The sequence below is a fragment of the Lynx rufus genome, unplaced genomic scaffold (genome assembly GCF_022079265.1).
Source record: "Lynx rufus isolate CCGP_SWC_20201006 ecotype Redwood Valley unplaced genomic scaffold, mLynRuf1.p SCAF_11, whole genome shotgun sequence".
Taxonomy (NCBI): Eukaryota; Metazoa; Chordata; class Mammalia; order Carnivora; family Felidae; genus Lynx; species Lynx rufus.
In genome coordinates, this window is record NW_025814825.1 from 39441591 (window position 1) to 39459428 (window position 17838).

Here is a 17838-nt window from a genome sequence, read left to right on the forward strand (position 1 = left end):
GAAGGGGGAACGCAAGAGGCAGGAGAAGAAGCGAAACGCTGGGAAATATCCCTGGCCAATCGGGAAGCACTGGGGCAGACAGAGAATTACTGCCGGGTAGGAGTTCGCGGAGGGGCGCCCTACTGCTGGAGCAGGAGACCGTGCTCCAAGATAAGCTTTCCTTAGACTGCAGCTCAGATATACCGAAGTGCGTCGGGAGTTATGCATGGTGCAGTGATGCGTGGCCATCTCTCGCCTCCCGCGGGGACCCCGGGCGGGGGCATAGTCTGAACCCCGACCACCTCCAGCCCACATACGCAGGGGGCGTACACGTGGTGACCTGCCCGCGCCCGGGTTCTCGGCTCCGGCTCCTCCTCCAGATCTCGCTCCGTTCTCTGCAGTATCACGTGCAACCACGCCGGGTGCAGGATGGCGGCTGCGGCAACAGCGGTGGGTGTCAGGCTCCGGGACTGCTGCAGCCGAGGCGCTGTGCTCCTGCTCTTCTTCTCCCTGTCCCCTCAGCCCCCGGCTGCCGCCGCTTGGCTGCTGGGCCTGCGGCCCGAGGATACCGCTGGAGGCCGCGTGTCCCTGGAGGGGGGCACCCTGCGCGCGGCGGAAGGCACCAGCTTCCTCCTGCGCGTCTATTTCCAGCCCGGGCCCGCTGCGCCCGCGGCGCCGATGCCCGCACCTACCCTTTCCCCGGGAGAGAACGGCACCGGCGACTGGGCTCCGCGGCTCGTGTTTATCGAGGAGCCCCCGGGAGCGAGCGGCGTGGCGCCCAGCGCTGTCCCCACGCGCCCGCCGGGGCCGCAGCGCTGCCGCGAGCAGAGCGACTGGGCGTCGGACGTGGAGGTCCTGGGGCCCCTGCGACCCGGAGGCGTGGCGGGCTCGGCTTTAGTCCAGGTGCGGGTGCGGGAGCTGCGTAAGGGCGAGGCAGAGCGGGGCGGTGCAGGCGGTGGCGGGAAGCTCTTCTCGCTGTGCGCCTGGGATGGGCGCGCCTGGCACCACCACGGCGCCGCCGGCGGCTTCCTGCTGCGCGTCCGCCCTCGGCTGTACGGCCCCGGCGGGGACCTGCTGCCCCCCGCGTGGCTGCGAGCGCTCGGGGCGCTCCTGCTGCTCGCCCTGTCTGCCCTCTTCAGCGGCCTGCGCCTGAGCCTGCTCTCGCTGGACCCGGTGGAGTTACGGGTGCTGCGGAATAGCGGCTCCGCCGCAGAGCAGGAACAGGCGCGCCGCGTGCAGGCCGTGCGCGGCAGGGGGACCCATCTGCTCTGCACCCTGCTCCTGGGCCAAGCCGGAGCCAACGCTGCCCTGGCTGGCTGGCTGTACGCCTCGCTGCCGCCGGGCGTCGGGGGCACCGGGGAAGATTACAGCGAGGCAGGGATCCACTTCCCGTGGCTGCCGGCGCTCGTGTGCACCGGTGCCGTGTTTCTGGGCGCCGAGATCTGCCCCTACTCGGTGTGTTCGCGCCACGGGCTGGCCATCGCCTCGCACAGCGTGTGCCTGACTCGGCTCCTGATGGCGGCCGCCTTCCCCGTGTGCTACCCGTTGGGCCGTCTACTGGACTGGGCGCTGCGTCAGGAGATCAGCACCTTCTACACTCGGGAGAAGCTGCTGGAGACGCTACGGGCCGCGGACCCCTACAGCGACCTGGTGAAGGAGGAGCTCAACATCATCCAGGGCGCCTTGGAGCTACGCACCAAAGTGGTAGAAGAGGTGCTGACCCCCCTCGGGGACTGCTTCATGCTGCGCTCTGACGCGGTGCTAGACTTTGCCACGGTCTCGGAGATCCTGCGCAGCGGCTACACTCGCATCCCCGTGTATGAGGGCGATCAGCGGCACAACATTGTGGACATTCTGTTTGTCAAGGACCTGGCCTTCGTGGACCCCGACGACTGCACGCCGCTCCTCACCGTCACCCGCTTCTACAACCGGCCCCTTCACTGCGTCTTCAATGATACTCGGCTGGACACCGTGCTGGAGGAGTTTAAGAAGGGTGAGCAGTGGTCTATCACCTCTCTCAACTGCTTCCCCCTTCAAAAGTAATACCCTTTCATAAACATGTGAAGTTTCAGGTAGAGTTGCAAAGCAACTCTCCTATGGTAGCAAAAACCCAAGGAAGGCCCGACCCACCTCATGGCAGCTATTTTCATTTCACTTCTCCCTACCTTCCTTGCAGCTGACTGAGCCCCAGCCTCTAACCTTTTACTTGGCTCTTAAGATGCCCCATATTCCTCATTCATTCCCTCTCAGTATTTTTCAGGATCTAACAATTGGCAGGTATTATTGTGCAGATTGGACTCTGGGGATAGTCCTTGGAGGTCTTTGGGTAGCTCCCACCCAATACTGGAGGAACCTTCACAGCCTCCCATAGCTAGCAGCCTTCCTTTTAAACTCTTCCCAGGGCTGGAGACTCACAATGTCCAGGGCAAACTAACTCTGTTGTTGGACAGCTCCAGCTGCTGGTAATGCCCTTCTTACATGGAACAGAAAGCTATGTTTTAGGAACTGCTCTCTGGGTCCTAGTTCTGCCCTTTGAATCACACAGACACCTTAGTTGGTTTTTTTGTGGGTTTTTTTGTCTTATTTAACTTTCCATCAGCTGTTCATTTGATATATGTCAGGTAACCAGGTTGGAGATTAAAGGTTGACTAAGATGGTGAGGTCCTTGTACTTCTGGGAATTGGGGTCCCATGTGATAGGGTAAACGTAAGGAAATATTCTGGTAAAGGGAACCACCAGAAAATTTGCATATGTAAATGAGTAGGGTTTCCTTCAGAGCAGTCACCACCCTGCCAGTGTCATGTGTGTAACATGCATGTCTGGGGTTTGTCTTTAGAAACTGTCTTCTGGAGTTGAGTACGGTTCACTCAAGAAAAATCAGTTGGATTCTTTAGGGTTTTCTTGGAATTGCACAGTTTGACTGGTTCTCCTAGTTAACCAGAAAGACACTTGATTGTTTTTGAAAATCAAATCTACCTTCAAGAGTCACCATTGAGTTCAGAAGACTATCTCACAGACCCTGAAAACAATTCCAGAAATGAGTTGAGAACAGTGACATGGTTAGAATAAGTGTAGAACCTTCTAGAATGACCATTTTGAAGGAGGCTTTCATCTGTACATATGAATTAGCATGTTTATTAAAAACAAAACAAAAAAAATCAATCCCCTGACTTTAGAATCAAGCTTCAAATATAACTTCCTTATGGCTAGCAGGAATCCCATTTGGCACATCTTGACACATCTTTCTGTTTATCAAAAATTCAATCTCATTACTTTATCATTTGCACTCTTGAGAACTTTCATTCAGAGAGAAATCTTGGATCTTCCTCCTGCCACAATTTTTTTAGAGAAGTAAAATTGTCTTAAGTATCCAAGTGTAGCCTGAAAAGCAGGGGAAAGTTGAAAACTGACTTTCTATCCAAGCTATAAACTTTGTGTTGGTATCATGAGAAGGGAAGGAAAATGTATATACATTATAGCTGTTTTAGCCCAATCTGGCCTACTCTTTCCCCCTCTTCTGTCTCCCCTAAGTCCCTGTATGACTTGTTCCCACTGTAACCTAAGGTTCATCCATCCACTCTTAGAATCAGTCTTACATTTTGTAAGACTCCTGCAGAAGGGAGTCTTGGATCTGGGCATAAAAACTGTAAAAATCTGTATATTAATTTGTAAGGACTGCCATAAAAAATACCATAAACTGAGTGGCCTAAATTATGGAAATTTATTTCCTTATAGTTTTGGAAGCTGGAAGTCCAAGATCAAGGTGTTGGCAGGTTTGGTTTCTCCCAAGGACTCTCTTTTTGGCTTGCAGAGGGCTGGCTTCTCTCAGTGTCCTTTCATGGTCTTCCTTCGGTGTGTGTGAGCTCATTCTTAGAATCTCTATGGTTCTAATAATTACTTCTTATAAAGACACCAGTCAGATTGGATTAAGGCCCAGCCTATCAGCCTGATTGTAACTTATCTATCCCTTACATGTGATAGTTAGGACAGAGTGCAGTTAAGATGGTGTCTCATTGTCATGTGCTATTGGAGGACATTTTTCAGGAAACTATAAACTCATTCATTCATTCACTATTTATTGAGCTTCTGCATTATAGGCAATAATGCGAGACGACAACACTGCCAAGAAAGTTAACAGTCTACAAAGGGGTAGTGTCAGAGTAAGGACAGTCTTCAGAAGCAGGAATTGTGTCTCACTAACCTTTGGATCCCTAGCACCTTGCACAGTGCCTTGCACAAGGTAGGCTGCTCAAAAAAGTCAATATTGATTTGAAATGAGTCCTGCTGAAGAATTTTGAAATCTGGTCTGAAAAAGGCTTGTCAGTGTTGTATCATTAGTTCGTAATTAGGCAGATCACTAAAGAGAAGCAGGGAATTATGGTGAACACAATTTGGAAACGTTGGGGCTCAGAGCCGACAGCCAGGAAAGAATTCTTGAGACATCTTTGGTGCAAAAAGGTGTTTTTATTAAAGCCGGGGACAGGACTGTGGGCCCAAAGAGCTGCACTGGGGTCATAAAAAATGGCCGATTATATACTTTTAAGTTGGGAGGGAGTTAGGGATAACACAAGCCTCAAGGTATTTTTGGAAACAAGGTTTCCAGGACCCTGAGGGGGGCTAGCTGTTAATAGGAAAAGGTCATTTATTACTGTTTAGTAAATCCTTAGTCATGAGACCCTTCCAGTGTACAGCAGTGGGCCATTTGCCTAGAGGATGTTTGCTAACATATCTTGGTGGGTAGAGAGTAAGGAAGTTTCCAAAGGAATTTTTATGTGTTAAAGTAGACTTACAGCATCCTGGGGGGGGTCAGGATAATGTTAAGCTAAGATTGCCTTTTGCCCTTAGCAAAGTGTCATCATCGAGGCAGCTGAACTCCCAGAGGAAGGTCACTCTACCTGTTTCAAGGACTTGTCAATGGGTTGTAGGTAGTAAGGAAATTTAATTTTTTTCTTTTGCCTTTGTTTCCCACATCAAACGCCATGCCAAGAAAGAAATTTCCACATCCCTTCAGAGCATTTCTCCTTCCTCAAAGTGCGGTCCAAAAACTAGCAACATGGGCCTTACCTGGGAACGTGTTAGAAATGCAGAACTTCATACATCATTCTAAATCCACTGAATGAAAATCTGCATTTTAACAATCCCCCAGGCGACTCATGTACATTAAAGTCTGAGAAGCACTGCCTTCAGAGAACCCTTATTAACAGTGATTGGTAGACTTACTTAGAATAAATACCAGAAATAAGCATCAAGCTGAGTGTTCTCTGGCTTCATGCCATGTAACACAGTGGTCATTTTCCAAAAACATTATGTTTGCACCATAGGTTAGTAAAGGAAAAGAGTTGAACGACTTCTCCTTACCTTTAAAAATAACTTTTAAAGTAAGTCATAAAAGCCCTTCTGTTTCCCTCACTTCTTTGCATCTCAAGTAACTTAACTACCTAAACAAACCCATTAGGAGGTAGGGGAGGAAAATGACAAATAGGAACAACAATTACCATTAATTGAGCGACTTGCTCTGCATGGCACCCTGCCAAGCCCTTTACACACTCAGAACAACCCTCCTGGGTAGATATTATCAACTCCATTTTACAGGTGAAGAAACTAAAGCTCAGACCCCTTACATGACTTACTCAACTTTCCACAGTTGATAACTGAATTGTGATTTGAACTAGATCTGTGGACACCAGAATCTGTTCTTTTCCCCACTACACCAGTCTTAATCCATCCTCCATCCCAGAACTCCTGCCACCGGCAGGATTCAAAGCTGGCCTTTCACCTCTGACTTGCTGCCCATGTCTGATTTACCTCTAGTTTTCAAAGGTTAGAAATGGAGCTTTTATAATTACAATACGTGCTAACATATATATTGCATTTTACAAAACATTTCTACCCATCTTATCTGATCCTTAAAATAACTCTGCAGTTACAGGTGAGGCCCATAAGACCCAGAAAGGTTACTTGGCCTACCTAGGACCTTCACTGAGCTAGTATGCCAAGGCCCAGATTCAAATCCAGGTCATGTGACTCAAAGCTCTTGTCCATATGGGATTTCACCTCTATACTTCTTATGAGCTCCAGGTCTTTAGAAGTGGGGAAAAGGAGAAAGGTCTTTCTAGCTAGTGTGGTAGTTTTACAAAAGGTAACAGTATTTCTCCCCAACTGGACTGTGAGTTCCTTAAGGGCAGAGAATGAATCTTACTTACTTTACATTGTCAGGACAAACACAGTGGCAACCGTGGCAAAGGGATGAATAGGTATTTGTTGAATGAATGGTTTTAAGTAGCTAATTTCTACTATATTTTTATGTTTGAGTGAGGTGAACCCAAAGTATAGAATAATTAGTGTTGTTCCATTGACCACAACCAACCTTTCCTCTTCAACTTCCCAGATTCTCTACCCCAGTCAGTGGCACTGCTCCTCCAGTCTCCCAGGCTAAAAACCCCCCTTTTACCCTTCACCCTCATGCTACTAACCACCGTCTTACTCTGCTTCAGCTGCCATAACAAAATACCATGGACTAGTTGGCTTAAACAACAGGAATTTATTTTCTCAGAGTTTTGGAAGTCCAAGATCAAGGTTCCACCTGATTTGTTTTCTGGTGAGGGCTCATTTCCTGGCTTGTAGAGGGCCAGCTTCTCTCTGTATCTCTACATGGCCTTTCCTTGGTGCATGTATACAGAGAGAGCCAGTTCTTGTCTCTCTAACTCTTATAAACATACCAATCCTGCTGGTTTAGGGCCCCACCCATATGATCTTATTTAACCTTAACTATCTCCTCTGAGGCCCCATCCGAGTGGGTGGGGGGTGTTAGTGCTTCAACATATGAATTTGGGTGGTGGGGAGAGAGACATATTCAGTCCATAACAATCACCAAAGTCTGCCAAAAATTGGCCAAGATTGCATCTAAAATATTTCTTGTATATATATAATATAGTCCACTATTTCTTTCGCTTAGGTGAGTCATTGAGTTTATTCAAGAAATAGTTACTGTGTACCGTTTAGGCACAGTGGAGGACATACAGTTCCTGTCTGCACAGAGCTTTCATCCAAAGTGAGAGACTGAAATTAAGCACATGAGGTAGTGATGAAGAGCATAAGCTTTGGTGCCAGACTGCCTGAGGTTTGGAACAGTTACTTAATTACCTATTCTGTTAGCTGTCAAATGAGGATAATAATGGCATTTACTCATAGAGTTGTTTGAAATAGTAATACAGTATTGCTTTATAATGCATATTTAGTAATTGTCATTGTAAATGTTAACTAAGATTCTTAAATACAAACACAAACCTGTTACTCCTCTGTGCAAATGCCTCCTCAGAAATTTTGTGTCTTCCAATTTTTGTCTCCCTCAAATCCGTCCTCTGCAGTGCCACCAAAATAATCTCTGGTGACGTCATCCCCTTCTTAAAACCCTGCTGCACTCCCCACTGCCTGCAGGATAAAGTCTAAGCTGTGCTCTCCTGACCTCCTCCTGCCCTCCCCTCCAGGCCCATCCCTCACCACTCCTGCCACAGCTTTGTGCTCCAGCAACTGAATTTCATGGCCCCACTGCTGTTGCTTGCCTTTGTCTCTTTCCTCACGATATGCATTGCCTGATTAATCCCTATTCCAGCTCTTCCTTTAACACTCAGCACAGGGTCCACGTCCTCTGGAAAGCTTCTCCTGTAAACCCCAGTTTCAGCCAAGTTAATTGTCCCATATCTCTCTTATTGAACTAACAAGTTGTGTTATGGGTTTTTTGCTTATTAATGCTGCGCACCCCCAAGATGAGCAAAGACTATCTTATCTGTCTTTGTAGCTGTAGTACCTAACAATGGATAGGAAACATGCTAAATTTTCAGTAAATGTTTGTTGAATGAATGAATAACTGAAGGAGTTAAACTTTAATATAATAGAAAGGCTCTGCAGAGCTCTAGTAAATGAATCATTAATGATCTCCAGCCAATCATTTTGGACGATGCAGGACAAAGGCAAATTTTAAGTCTTAGAAGAAATGTGCTGCATGTATGTTTCCTCCACATTTTTAGGTAAATCTATATTGTAATAATTATTTATCCTTATTCATGTTCAAAGCACTATGCTCAGAGTTGGATGTATGAGATATAGTCCCTGCTCCCAAAGAGCCGACAGCCTGAAAGAATAGTGTTCTCCTTTGGAAAGGTAGGAGGCAGGTTGGACTCCCCTTTCCTCCAACTTTAACAACGTTACAATTTACAAGTCATGGACCTATGTGGATAAGACAGACCTGTGTATAAATCATTACAATAAAAGTGATAGAATAGAAATATAAAAATTCAATGAGAACATGGAGAAGAGAATGACTATAGTTAGGTTATAAAATTTTTATAAAATTTTACTTTTATAAAAATTTTACTTAAGTTTATAAGTTTCTATACTGCATATTCGTTACAGAAAACTGAAAATTTTAGAAAGCATGAAAATCACCTAAAGGTAATCATCCCACTATCCTGAAATAATAACTCCTAATATTTTGTCATGTTAAAAGTGTAGCACCCGGGGCGCCTGGGTGGCTCAGTCTGTTGAGCATCCGGCTTCAGCTCAGGTCATGACCTCGTGGTTCCTGAGTTCAAGCCCCGCATCAGGCTCTGTGCTGACAGCTCAGAGCCTGGAGCCTGCTTCAGATTCTGTGTCCCCCTCTCTGCCCCACCACTGCTTGTGCTCTGTTTCTCTCTGTCTTTCAAAAATGAATAACATTAAAAAAAATTTTTTTTTAAGTGTAGCACCCAAACTAACAACCTTAATTCTTTTTTTTTTTAATTTTTTTTCAACGTTTATTTTTATTTTTGGGACAGAGAGAGACAGAGCATGAATGGGGGAGGGGCAGAGAGAGAGGGAGACACAGAATCGGAAACAGGCTCCAGGCTCTGAGCCATCAGCCCAGAGCCCAACGCGGGGCTCGAACTCACGGACCACGAGATCGTGACCTGGCTGAAGTCGGACGCTTAACCGACTGCACCACCCAGGCGCCCCACAACCTTAATTTTTAAAAAGACAATAAAGAGGAAAACCCATGATCTTGCCTTCTTCCACTAATAAAATATCCTGTTCGAATCCTAAAAGTGATTTTTTTATATGATGATATTATTTTCACTGTAGCCTCCTTGGGAGTAAGTCCTATAATTTGGGAAGACAAATTTATGAAATAGATCCTTAAAGATTTGTTGAACTTAATTTCTAAAGTTCCCTACTCTGCTTATCGGATTGTTATTAGGAGAAAATCAACCCTATGCAGAAAACAGGGAGAAGGAATAAAGCTTTGTTCTGAAGTCAGAGGCCTCTAGGTGCAATTGCTGTAATATTTAACAGTTAGACAATTTTGCTCTGCTGGGTTAGTAACACCATCTTCCTAAAGAAAAGATGGCACAGTACACATACTGTTGGGTTATTCTATCTATAGATTAATGTGGCTGTAAAGCGGCTTATTGCAGTTTTCATACTCAGTCTTTGTTCATTTGTTGATTCATTCTTTCATTTATTCAGTAAATATTGAACTGCTTTGGACCAGGCACTGTACTAGGCCTTGGGAATACAATGGTGAACAAGACAGACACTGTGGAGCTGAAAGGTATCCTCTTCAAGCTTTGGTTCTACCGCATGTGATCTGTTGTTCAAATCCAGCCAGCTAGTAAGTGCTGCTGGCATAGATATGCCACGTAACATTTTCACTGAGGAATAATCTGGTTGGAAAGTCAGTGTTTTGCTTTATCACTCCCAATTCAGGTGTGATATTTTAGCAGGAAGAATAATCCTTCAGGGCACCTCGGTGGTTCAGTTGGTTAAGGGCCTGACTCTTGGTTTTGGCTCAGGTCATGATCTCATGGTTCCTGGGATCAAGCCGTCATCGGGCTCTGTGCTGACAGTGTGGAGCCTGCTTGGGATTCTGTCTCTCCCTTTCTCTCTCTCTGCCCCTCCCCCAGTTATACATGTGCTCTCTCTTTCTCTCAAAATAAATAAATAAACTTTAAAAAAGTTTTAAAAAAGAATAATTATCCCATTGTTTTATTCTATAAGAAGCTGCTAAAACATTAGCGCTACATTTTTTGTCTTTCATAAAAGAAAATAAAAAATTCTTTTCACTCAAAGTTATATTTTGCTGATATAATTAAGTGTAATATGTTTAAAAATGTGCTAAACATTGCTAGATAGTAATTAGTGAAATTTAGAATGTTTACCTTCTAAACAATAATTAGAGCAAGCAGTAAACAGAGCATAGTCCATCATGCAGAACAAAAAGGGAGGCAGAACAAAAAGGAACAAGAAAAAGTAGAAATAATTAAATATACAAAGTGTTAAATTGTTGATTTATATTTCTTTAAAAATTTTTATTATGATTGTTGTAATATGGTTCTGAAATAATTTTTTTTTTCTCAGCCTGGCAAAAGAAATACCAGGTAACAGTAGAATTTAGCTGTAAGGGGCACTGAAAAACCTGACAGAGAATCTAATTCACGCATTCATTTTTAGATTTAGTTGTCTTTTCCAGAATATAACAGCCTTCATTGTCAGACTTTTTATCTAATCTAAATCCCACAGGCTGCAGTTAAATTCCATTTCCTTGTTTTATCATCCTTGTTGAGTCCTCTCTTATCTGAAGAGTATAGTAGCTCACCTCAATTCCATTTTTTAACAGTCAAATACATTTGGTTGTGTTTCTGGAGCCCTTAAAGCATTTGTGTATCACGGTGGGGGGTGGAGGGGGGGTCTGTAAATGTTCCTAGTACTTTCTTCAACTGGTTTACCTCTAGGCCCACATTTGGGGACTCTTGGACCTTCCATAACAACTCTTGAATTCCCTTCTTATTTTCTGCTGTCTGTTCCTTTCCAAATTGGGATTCTTCTCAATTCATTCTTTCCTCTCTTTCTCCCTTCCCTCCTTCCCCTCTTTCTCCCTTCCTTCTTTCCTTCTTTCTTTCCTTCCTTCCTTTTTTCCTTCCTTCCTTCCTTCCTTCCATATGACATCATTCTATATCAGGCCTCCTGCCCTCCTGGCGCTTGCCATGCAGTTGGAAAATATACACTAACCGGTAACTGATTACAAGTGGTAACAAGTAATTTGAAGAACAAATAGAGCCATGAGAGCATATAATAGGGGCTCTGACCTGGTCTTGTGGCTAAGAATAGACTCCTCCCTGTCCCCAAGTGATATTTGAGCTGAATCCTAAAAGGGTGGCAAGAAGAAGTTCACTAGAGGAAGAGCTTTCCAGAAGGGAGCAGACGTGCAAAGGATCCAAGGAAAGGGGGCCGGTGTGGGTGCCATGTGGGTTCCTGAGCCATTTAATATCCATTAGGGAAAGTGCTACCTTCCCAGCCAACCTCCCCTCTACCCCTCGGGATTGTGTAGACAGTTGAGCTCACAAATATTCACTGAGTGCCTGGCTTCCAGGGCTCTGGGAGATGGCTATGGATATGAATATGGGAAAGAGCCTGGCCTCCAGGAGCATGAAAGTAGGAAGAGCCTTGATGGAAATGATATCAAACAGCCTGGCAGACAGGCAAGGGCATCCAGACCTCTGTGGGGGAAGGGAGAAGGCAGAAATTCCCTGGGAGGATCTGGGAAAACTCTAAGGAAGTCAATGGAGAGGGATTCTGATAAGCATTTATGAAGGGAAAAGGCATTCCAGCTGAGGCAGGAGCTTGAACTAGAAAAATAAAAGCAGAAAGGGAGCCAACCCTGTATTTGAATGCTGGTAAAGCAATGATCTTAATGCTGCTTTTCTCCCAGCAAAGTGGGGAACTAGGCAGAATGGGATATTCATCAAACATAATTTCTGTTCTCTCCAAAGGCCAAAACTGTATATTTTAACCATTTTTGGTGGTGATATTTCTAAAATGTTTTATGCCCATTCCTGCCTTCCTTAGGAAAGGATCCTAAATATAACTTAATCTTTTCTTGATGACGCAGGATCATGGTCATGAGAATGTAGTTATTTTATGCTGTATTATAAAGCAGTCCACTGTCTACTTTTTCTCTTTTTCTCTGTCCTCTGGCTCTGGCCATCAGCTGCTATTTCTCTCTGAGTCAGCCTCAAGCAAATCCATCCCCCAACCTCACCCATCACAAAACCACTCTTTCTGTGTCTATTTCAGAGCTTCTGTTTAACTGAGAAATCAAGTAAATACACGTGTTGGGAATTATGTGCCTGGTATATAGTAAGCTTCAATAAGTATTTGTTGAATAAATGACTACTTAGGCCTTGACTGGGAGCCTAGTAGTGCATGAGGTTGGTGTATAGACCTGGGGTAGTTCCTTCTGGGCAGGTTCAAAGCTGTGCAAAGTCATATCTTCAGTTAATGGGTTGTTACACTGCTATTTTTGAGTGTTGCTTAGCAAGCCAAACTGCCAACCAGCTTAGATCCTAGTGACTAACAACTATGTTTTCATGCCCTGGTGATGCTGGTTACCATGGTGTTCTACACTGTTGGCTTTTTTATAATTGCCTTTTAGTGGCTCGAGAAAATTTTTTGTGATAAGTGTATTGATTATTCTATTTTAGATGAAGTAGAGTAAGATAATTACTACAAAGTACAGCCTTTTTATTTTAATAAACTAGGGAAAGGAACTGTTTTGTTTTTCCAAATCAAGGTGGTTGCTACAAGGCTGGTTAGGTAAGGTAACATTTTTGTGCTTCTCTTCCTGATTTGATAGAAAGTGATTTGATTTGATTCTGTAGATTTTTTAAAAAAATCTATCATGTGTCAAAGCATCTTTTTCTCCTCTTACTCCAATGGAATTCTTCAATATTAAGATATAAACGTTAGATAAACATTAGGAGTTCACAACTCTTTGTAAACGCAAGACGCTGTAACTATTGGCACTATTAGAATTCCCGTGTTATCATATATTATCACAAAGAAGCATCCTGTAAAACCAAACTGTTTTTGTAGCCCCAGGACTGTTTAGCCTAATAAAAGTAGAGAATTTTAGAGCCAAAAAAGGCACCTTGGAGGTCACCTGCTCTCATCCTTTAATTTTCAGGTGGAGGAAACTGAGGCCCAGAAAAGACAAATAATAAAAATAGTGATGATAATCCCTTATAGTTAATCTTTACATTTGCAAAGATCTTTCCAAAACAGTAACTCATTTTGTACCCACCATGCAGGTGAACTCAATAGAATTTTTTTCCCTTTTTGTATATGAGGCACCTGGGATCTGGGGACAGGAGTGTCCTGCTCAGTGTTAGTGACTGAGGCAGAATCAGAAGCCACATCTATGACTTAACTACCTCAGACCACGGAGCCACAGACATAGATTCCTAAACACCTGGGCTTAGATCCTGGCTTCTATGTTTCCTGGCTGTGTGACTAGGGAAGGTCACTCTACGACTCTGAATGAGGCTTATCTCCCTTCTTAAAATGGGAATGATGATACTATATTGTAAGTTTACTGCAAAGGCTGAAGATAATGCCTGTACCACATTCAAGACACTCCACCATTTGCCTTCTACCTCCCTGATCTAATTACATGAATTGTATCTAGTTAGTCATTTAGTGTAACAAGTGCTTTCTCTGATCCAACCCATGTAAACGTGACTGTACATAATGAACAGAAGTGAGAGCTGCTTAGAGACAAGTCACTATTTCTCTAAGTCTCCATTTTCTCATCCATATAGTAGTAGTAACAATCCCTATTTGGCAGAGATACTATAAAGATTAGGGTTTAATAGGTATGGCAGTTACCACTAGGGCAAAAACTGGAAAATGGGATGTGCTCTTGGGAGTCAGCTTGATTTAGATCAGAAACAGTGGAGGAGAATGTTGGAGTAGCTGTAGACTGTCTTTACCTGGAATGAGAACCTTCAAAAGGGTGGGTTTTAAGGTTACCTCTGGAGTCTGGCTTACTTCGAATGGAACCCCTGAGAGCCACATCTCTCTCCTCCCTAGGACCAGCCTAGTTGAGTCATAGCCCCTGGGCTGGCCCAGAACTGTATGATCTCTAGGCAACTTAGGCAGGCCTATTTGCCTTTCAGTGTCTTTCTTCATGTCTGAGGTTGGTTCATGGCCTGAGAATGTCACCATTAGTCAAAGCTTAGCCAGGTCACTTAGGGTCATCATGGTGATTTTTAAGCTAAGGACTCTGGTTATGTTTAGCCTGAACCTGGAGAGAGACAAACTGGCCCCATAGGCTGCCTCCAAGATAGGCTCTGGGTCTGAGAGGCTTGAAGTTCAAGTATCCAGTCTCATTTACTTGTCTTGAAGCTTTTCACAAACCCCAGCTAGGTGAGTCCTGTTCACTTCCCTGAGCTCAATATTGGCTCTACCACTTATTAGCTGAGTATCCTTGGACCAGTTATTTTCTGAATGGGGAATAAACACAATCCATTTTGATAGAGTAGTGTGAAAGAAGGCAAGGTATATACCAAAAACAAAAAAAAAACAAAAAAACTCACACATGGAGGCCATTAATGGCAGCAAGAAGACTTCAGGAATAATCCTCCCTGGTAACTTGTACATGTTACTGAAGCGGGGAGTAAGTTCATAAATGCTTTGTGGGGGCAGTCAATCTTGTTTTGGTGGATAGAATGGATTGGAACTGGAGAAACCACAGGGAGGATCGGTTAGGAAATTAATGCAGTTGTCCAGGATCCAATGCAGAGGTGGAAACTAAGGACTGTGTACTTGCAATTGTAATGGAGAAAATCTCTTAGAGTTCATTACCTTCAGGATGCTCCTTCTCAGGCTCCTTTACTGATTCCTCCTACATCACATTCACTGAGCAGGGCCTTCTCATATCAGATACTCAAATATTTGTTGCATGAATGTTGCATCTGTGACCTCTAAATGTTAGAACACCTCAGGGCTCAGAAATGGATCTTTGTCTAGTCTCACTTCCATGACTATTTCATTCATTCTCCCAAAGACATCATAAGTCCCAGATTTATGGTTCCAGCTACTACTTGACATTCCACTTAGAGGTCTGAAAGGCATCCCAAACTTAAACTGTTCAGAACTGAGCTCCTGCTGCCTCTTCCAAGCTGACTCCTTGCACAGTATTCCCAAACTCTGGAAATTGCAGTTCCATTCTTGTCATTCAGGCCCAAACTTCTCTTTCACTGTTGTTCCACATCCAGTCCCTCATGTAGGCTCTGCTTTCAGCATATCTGGAGAATCTGCTTACATCTCACCACCTCCCCTACTGCCTCCCAGCCAAGCCACCACCCATCTCTCACTTGGTTGACGGCCAGAACTTCCTATGATGTGTCTCTGCTTCTACCCCCACCCACTTTGTGTCCATTCTTAACACAACAGCTAAAAAGAGTCTTATAAACATAAGTCAGGGCTCCTGGGTGGCTCAGTCGGTTGTGCATCTGACTCTTGATTTTGGCTCAGATCATGATCCCAGAGTCATGGGATTGAGCCCTGTGTCAAGCTCCCCACTGATCATGGAGTCTGTTTAAGATTCTGTCTCTACCCCTCCCACCTCCGCCCCCCTCCCCTCTCCTGCGCATGTATGCACATACAGATGCATGCTCTCTCTCTCTCTCTAAAAAAAACAACATAAGTCAGATCATAACACTCTTGTCAAAAGACAAAAACACACCAACACGGAACTCTATAATGACTATGTCACTTGAAGAACCAAGTCCTTACAAAGGCCGTCCAGGCTTTATCACAGGTGTACCTACCCTATCCCTTACCTCCCTGACCTTGGCTCCTACTACTGTCCTTTCCCACATTCAGCAGCCACCCCACTGGCATCTTTGCCATTCCTTAAGCACATCAGTTGTACTTCCATTTACTACAGGCCTTTGCTTTTTGTTCTACTGCAAAGGTATCCCTCAGATATCCACAGGGCTCCCCACCTCACCACCTTCAGATCTTTACTGAAGTACTACCTTCTTGGGGAGTTAATCCCTGCCCTCTGCTACCTAAAATTGTAACACCTATACGCTTCCCCATTGCTCTTCCCTGCTTTGCTTTTCATCTTAGTGCTGTGATACTGACTTTATGTAACACTATTTATCTGGCTTATTATCTCTCACCCCCAATTACTAAAATATAAGCTACAGAAGGAAAATTATTTTGTTAGTTGTGTTCATTGCTGCATTTCTAGTGCCTAGAATAATGATTGGTACATAGTAGTAGTCATTTATCAACAATACTTATTGGTAAAATGAAGGAAGAAAAGGTGAATTGCAAGAATGTGGGGATTTTTTTTCCTAATAGGAAACAAAGAAAAAGAAGGTAAAAAATGACTCCTGAGTTATGACCCTGGGTAACAAGAAGGTTAATGGTACCATTTACTATAGTGAAGCGGCAGGAAGATCGGGGATAATGGCTCTTGAAGATCACGTGTTCCTGTTGAGATAAGCGATTTTGACAAGACAAGGAGAGAGCTGAGGCAAAATGTGTAAAGCAGGATAGGAGTTCAAAATAGACACTGATGTTAAGATATAAATTTAGTCCTCAGGAAAGGGGTGGTGGTGATATTTAAGGTGATGGGCTCTGCTGGGATCTGTAATCAGGAAGAGAGAGGAACAGAAGATCAAGGACCAGAGCAAAGGCTCTTGACTGCAAATGCCCAGTAGAGTCACCTGAAGAAGTTTGAAACATAACATCCCAATGCCTGCACTGTACCCTAGGCCAGTTAGATCAGGACTTCTGTGAGTGGCACCCAGGTAATCAATAGGTTTTAAAGCTCCCCAGGTGGCTCCTACATGCAGCCAGGGTTGAGATTCACTGAGCTAGAGACTTTGACATGTATTTATCTTTAGATGAAGATAAAGGAATCCTCAGTGGAAACAGAAAAATGTCAGCCATAAAGTTGGGAAGCAACCAGGGTCTTAACCAATTCTTCTCATACTTCAATGTATGAGAGCCCATAAGAATTATCTGGAGGTCTGAGGACATGCAGACCCTGACTCAGACCGCTGAGCTGGAGGCTGAATGGCTGCCTCCACGGGCTTCTCAGCAATGCCAGTGCTGCTGGTCCAAGGGCCACACTTTGAGTAGCAAGTGTCAGAAGCAGTGCTTCTCAACCTTCAGTGTGCATGAGACTCACCGGGGATATCACTGAAACGGCTGTCTGGACGCCACCTCACCACCTGAATCCTGATTCTGTAAGTCAGTGGTAGGACCTGAGAACCTGCATTTTGAAGAAGTGCCCAGGTGATGGTCAGTGCTGCTGCTTCAAGGAACACGCTTCAAGTTCAATGTAACCCCAAGGTAGAATGATATACCAAGGTAAGAAAAAAGAGTCAGTACTGTCTACTAAATGAATGAAAGATGCTGCAGTGACACCAGGGAGGATAAAAATGTAGCAAATGTCAGTGTGTTTTACAAGGTGAAGGTCATAAGTGAGGCAGGAACCATGAAAGCATAAAATGATTTCTGCTTTCCTTTGTTCTCTATTTCCAAGCAATTATGCTTTTGTCCTAGCTTCTATATTTTATCTTGGGAACAGTTACCTTACCAAAGTGTTGTAGCTATTTTTAAAAGAGAGAGGAAGCAAATCAATTCTTCGCTTTTTTTTTTTTCAAGGCGTATGCTAACAGAGGCCTTAGGAGCTCTTCTCTGTGATGTGCCAAAACCATCTAGAGACTATATCTATTAAAGACCCTTGGAGAATGTTTCAGCTTCTTCAAATACTGAAATATAGTTGTGATGTTGCTGCCACTTGCTAACTTTCTGTCTCTTTAAAGCAAGGTTTCCAACCTCAGCACGATCGATATTCTTTATTGTAGGGCTGTCCTGGGCATTGCAGGATGTTTAGCTGCATCCCTGCCCTCTACTTTAAAAGCAATGCCTGAGAGGCATCTGGGTGGCTCAGTCGGTTAAGTGTCCAGCTTCTGTTCAGGACATGATCTCACGGTTCGTGGGTTTGAGCCCCATATCGGGCTC

The 17838-nt window shown here is 44.4% G+C and overlaps 1 protein-coding gene across 2 annotated transcripts in view; it reads left to right on the forward strand.

Moving 5' to 3' along the window:
* The first annotated feature begins 408 nt into the window (after nt 1-408).
* CNNM1 (cyclin and CBS domain divalent metal cation transport mediator 1) overlaps nt 409-17838 on the forward strand; it is a 63529-nt gene continuing 46099 nt past the window's right edge. For both annotated transcript variants that reach the window (XM_047072674.1, XM_047072675.1), the window contains exon 1: nt 409-1972. In XM_047072674.1, the coding sequence (XP_046928630.1) occupies nt 409-1972 (1564 nt within the window). The remainder of the gene's footprint in view (nt 1973-17838) is intronic.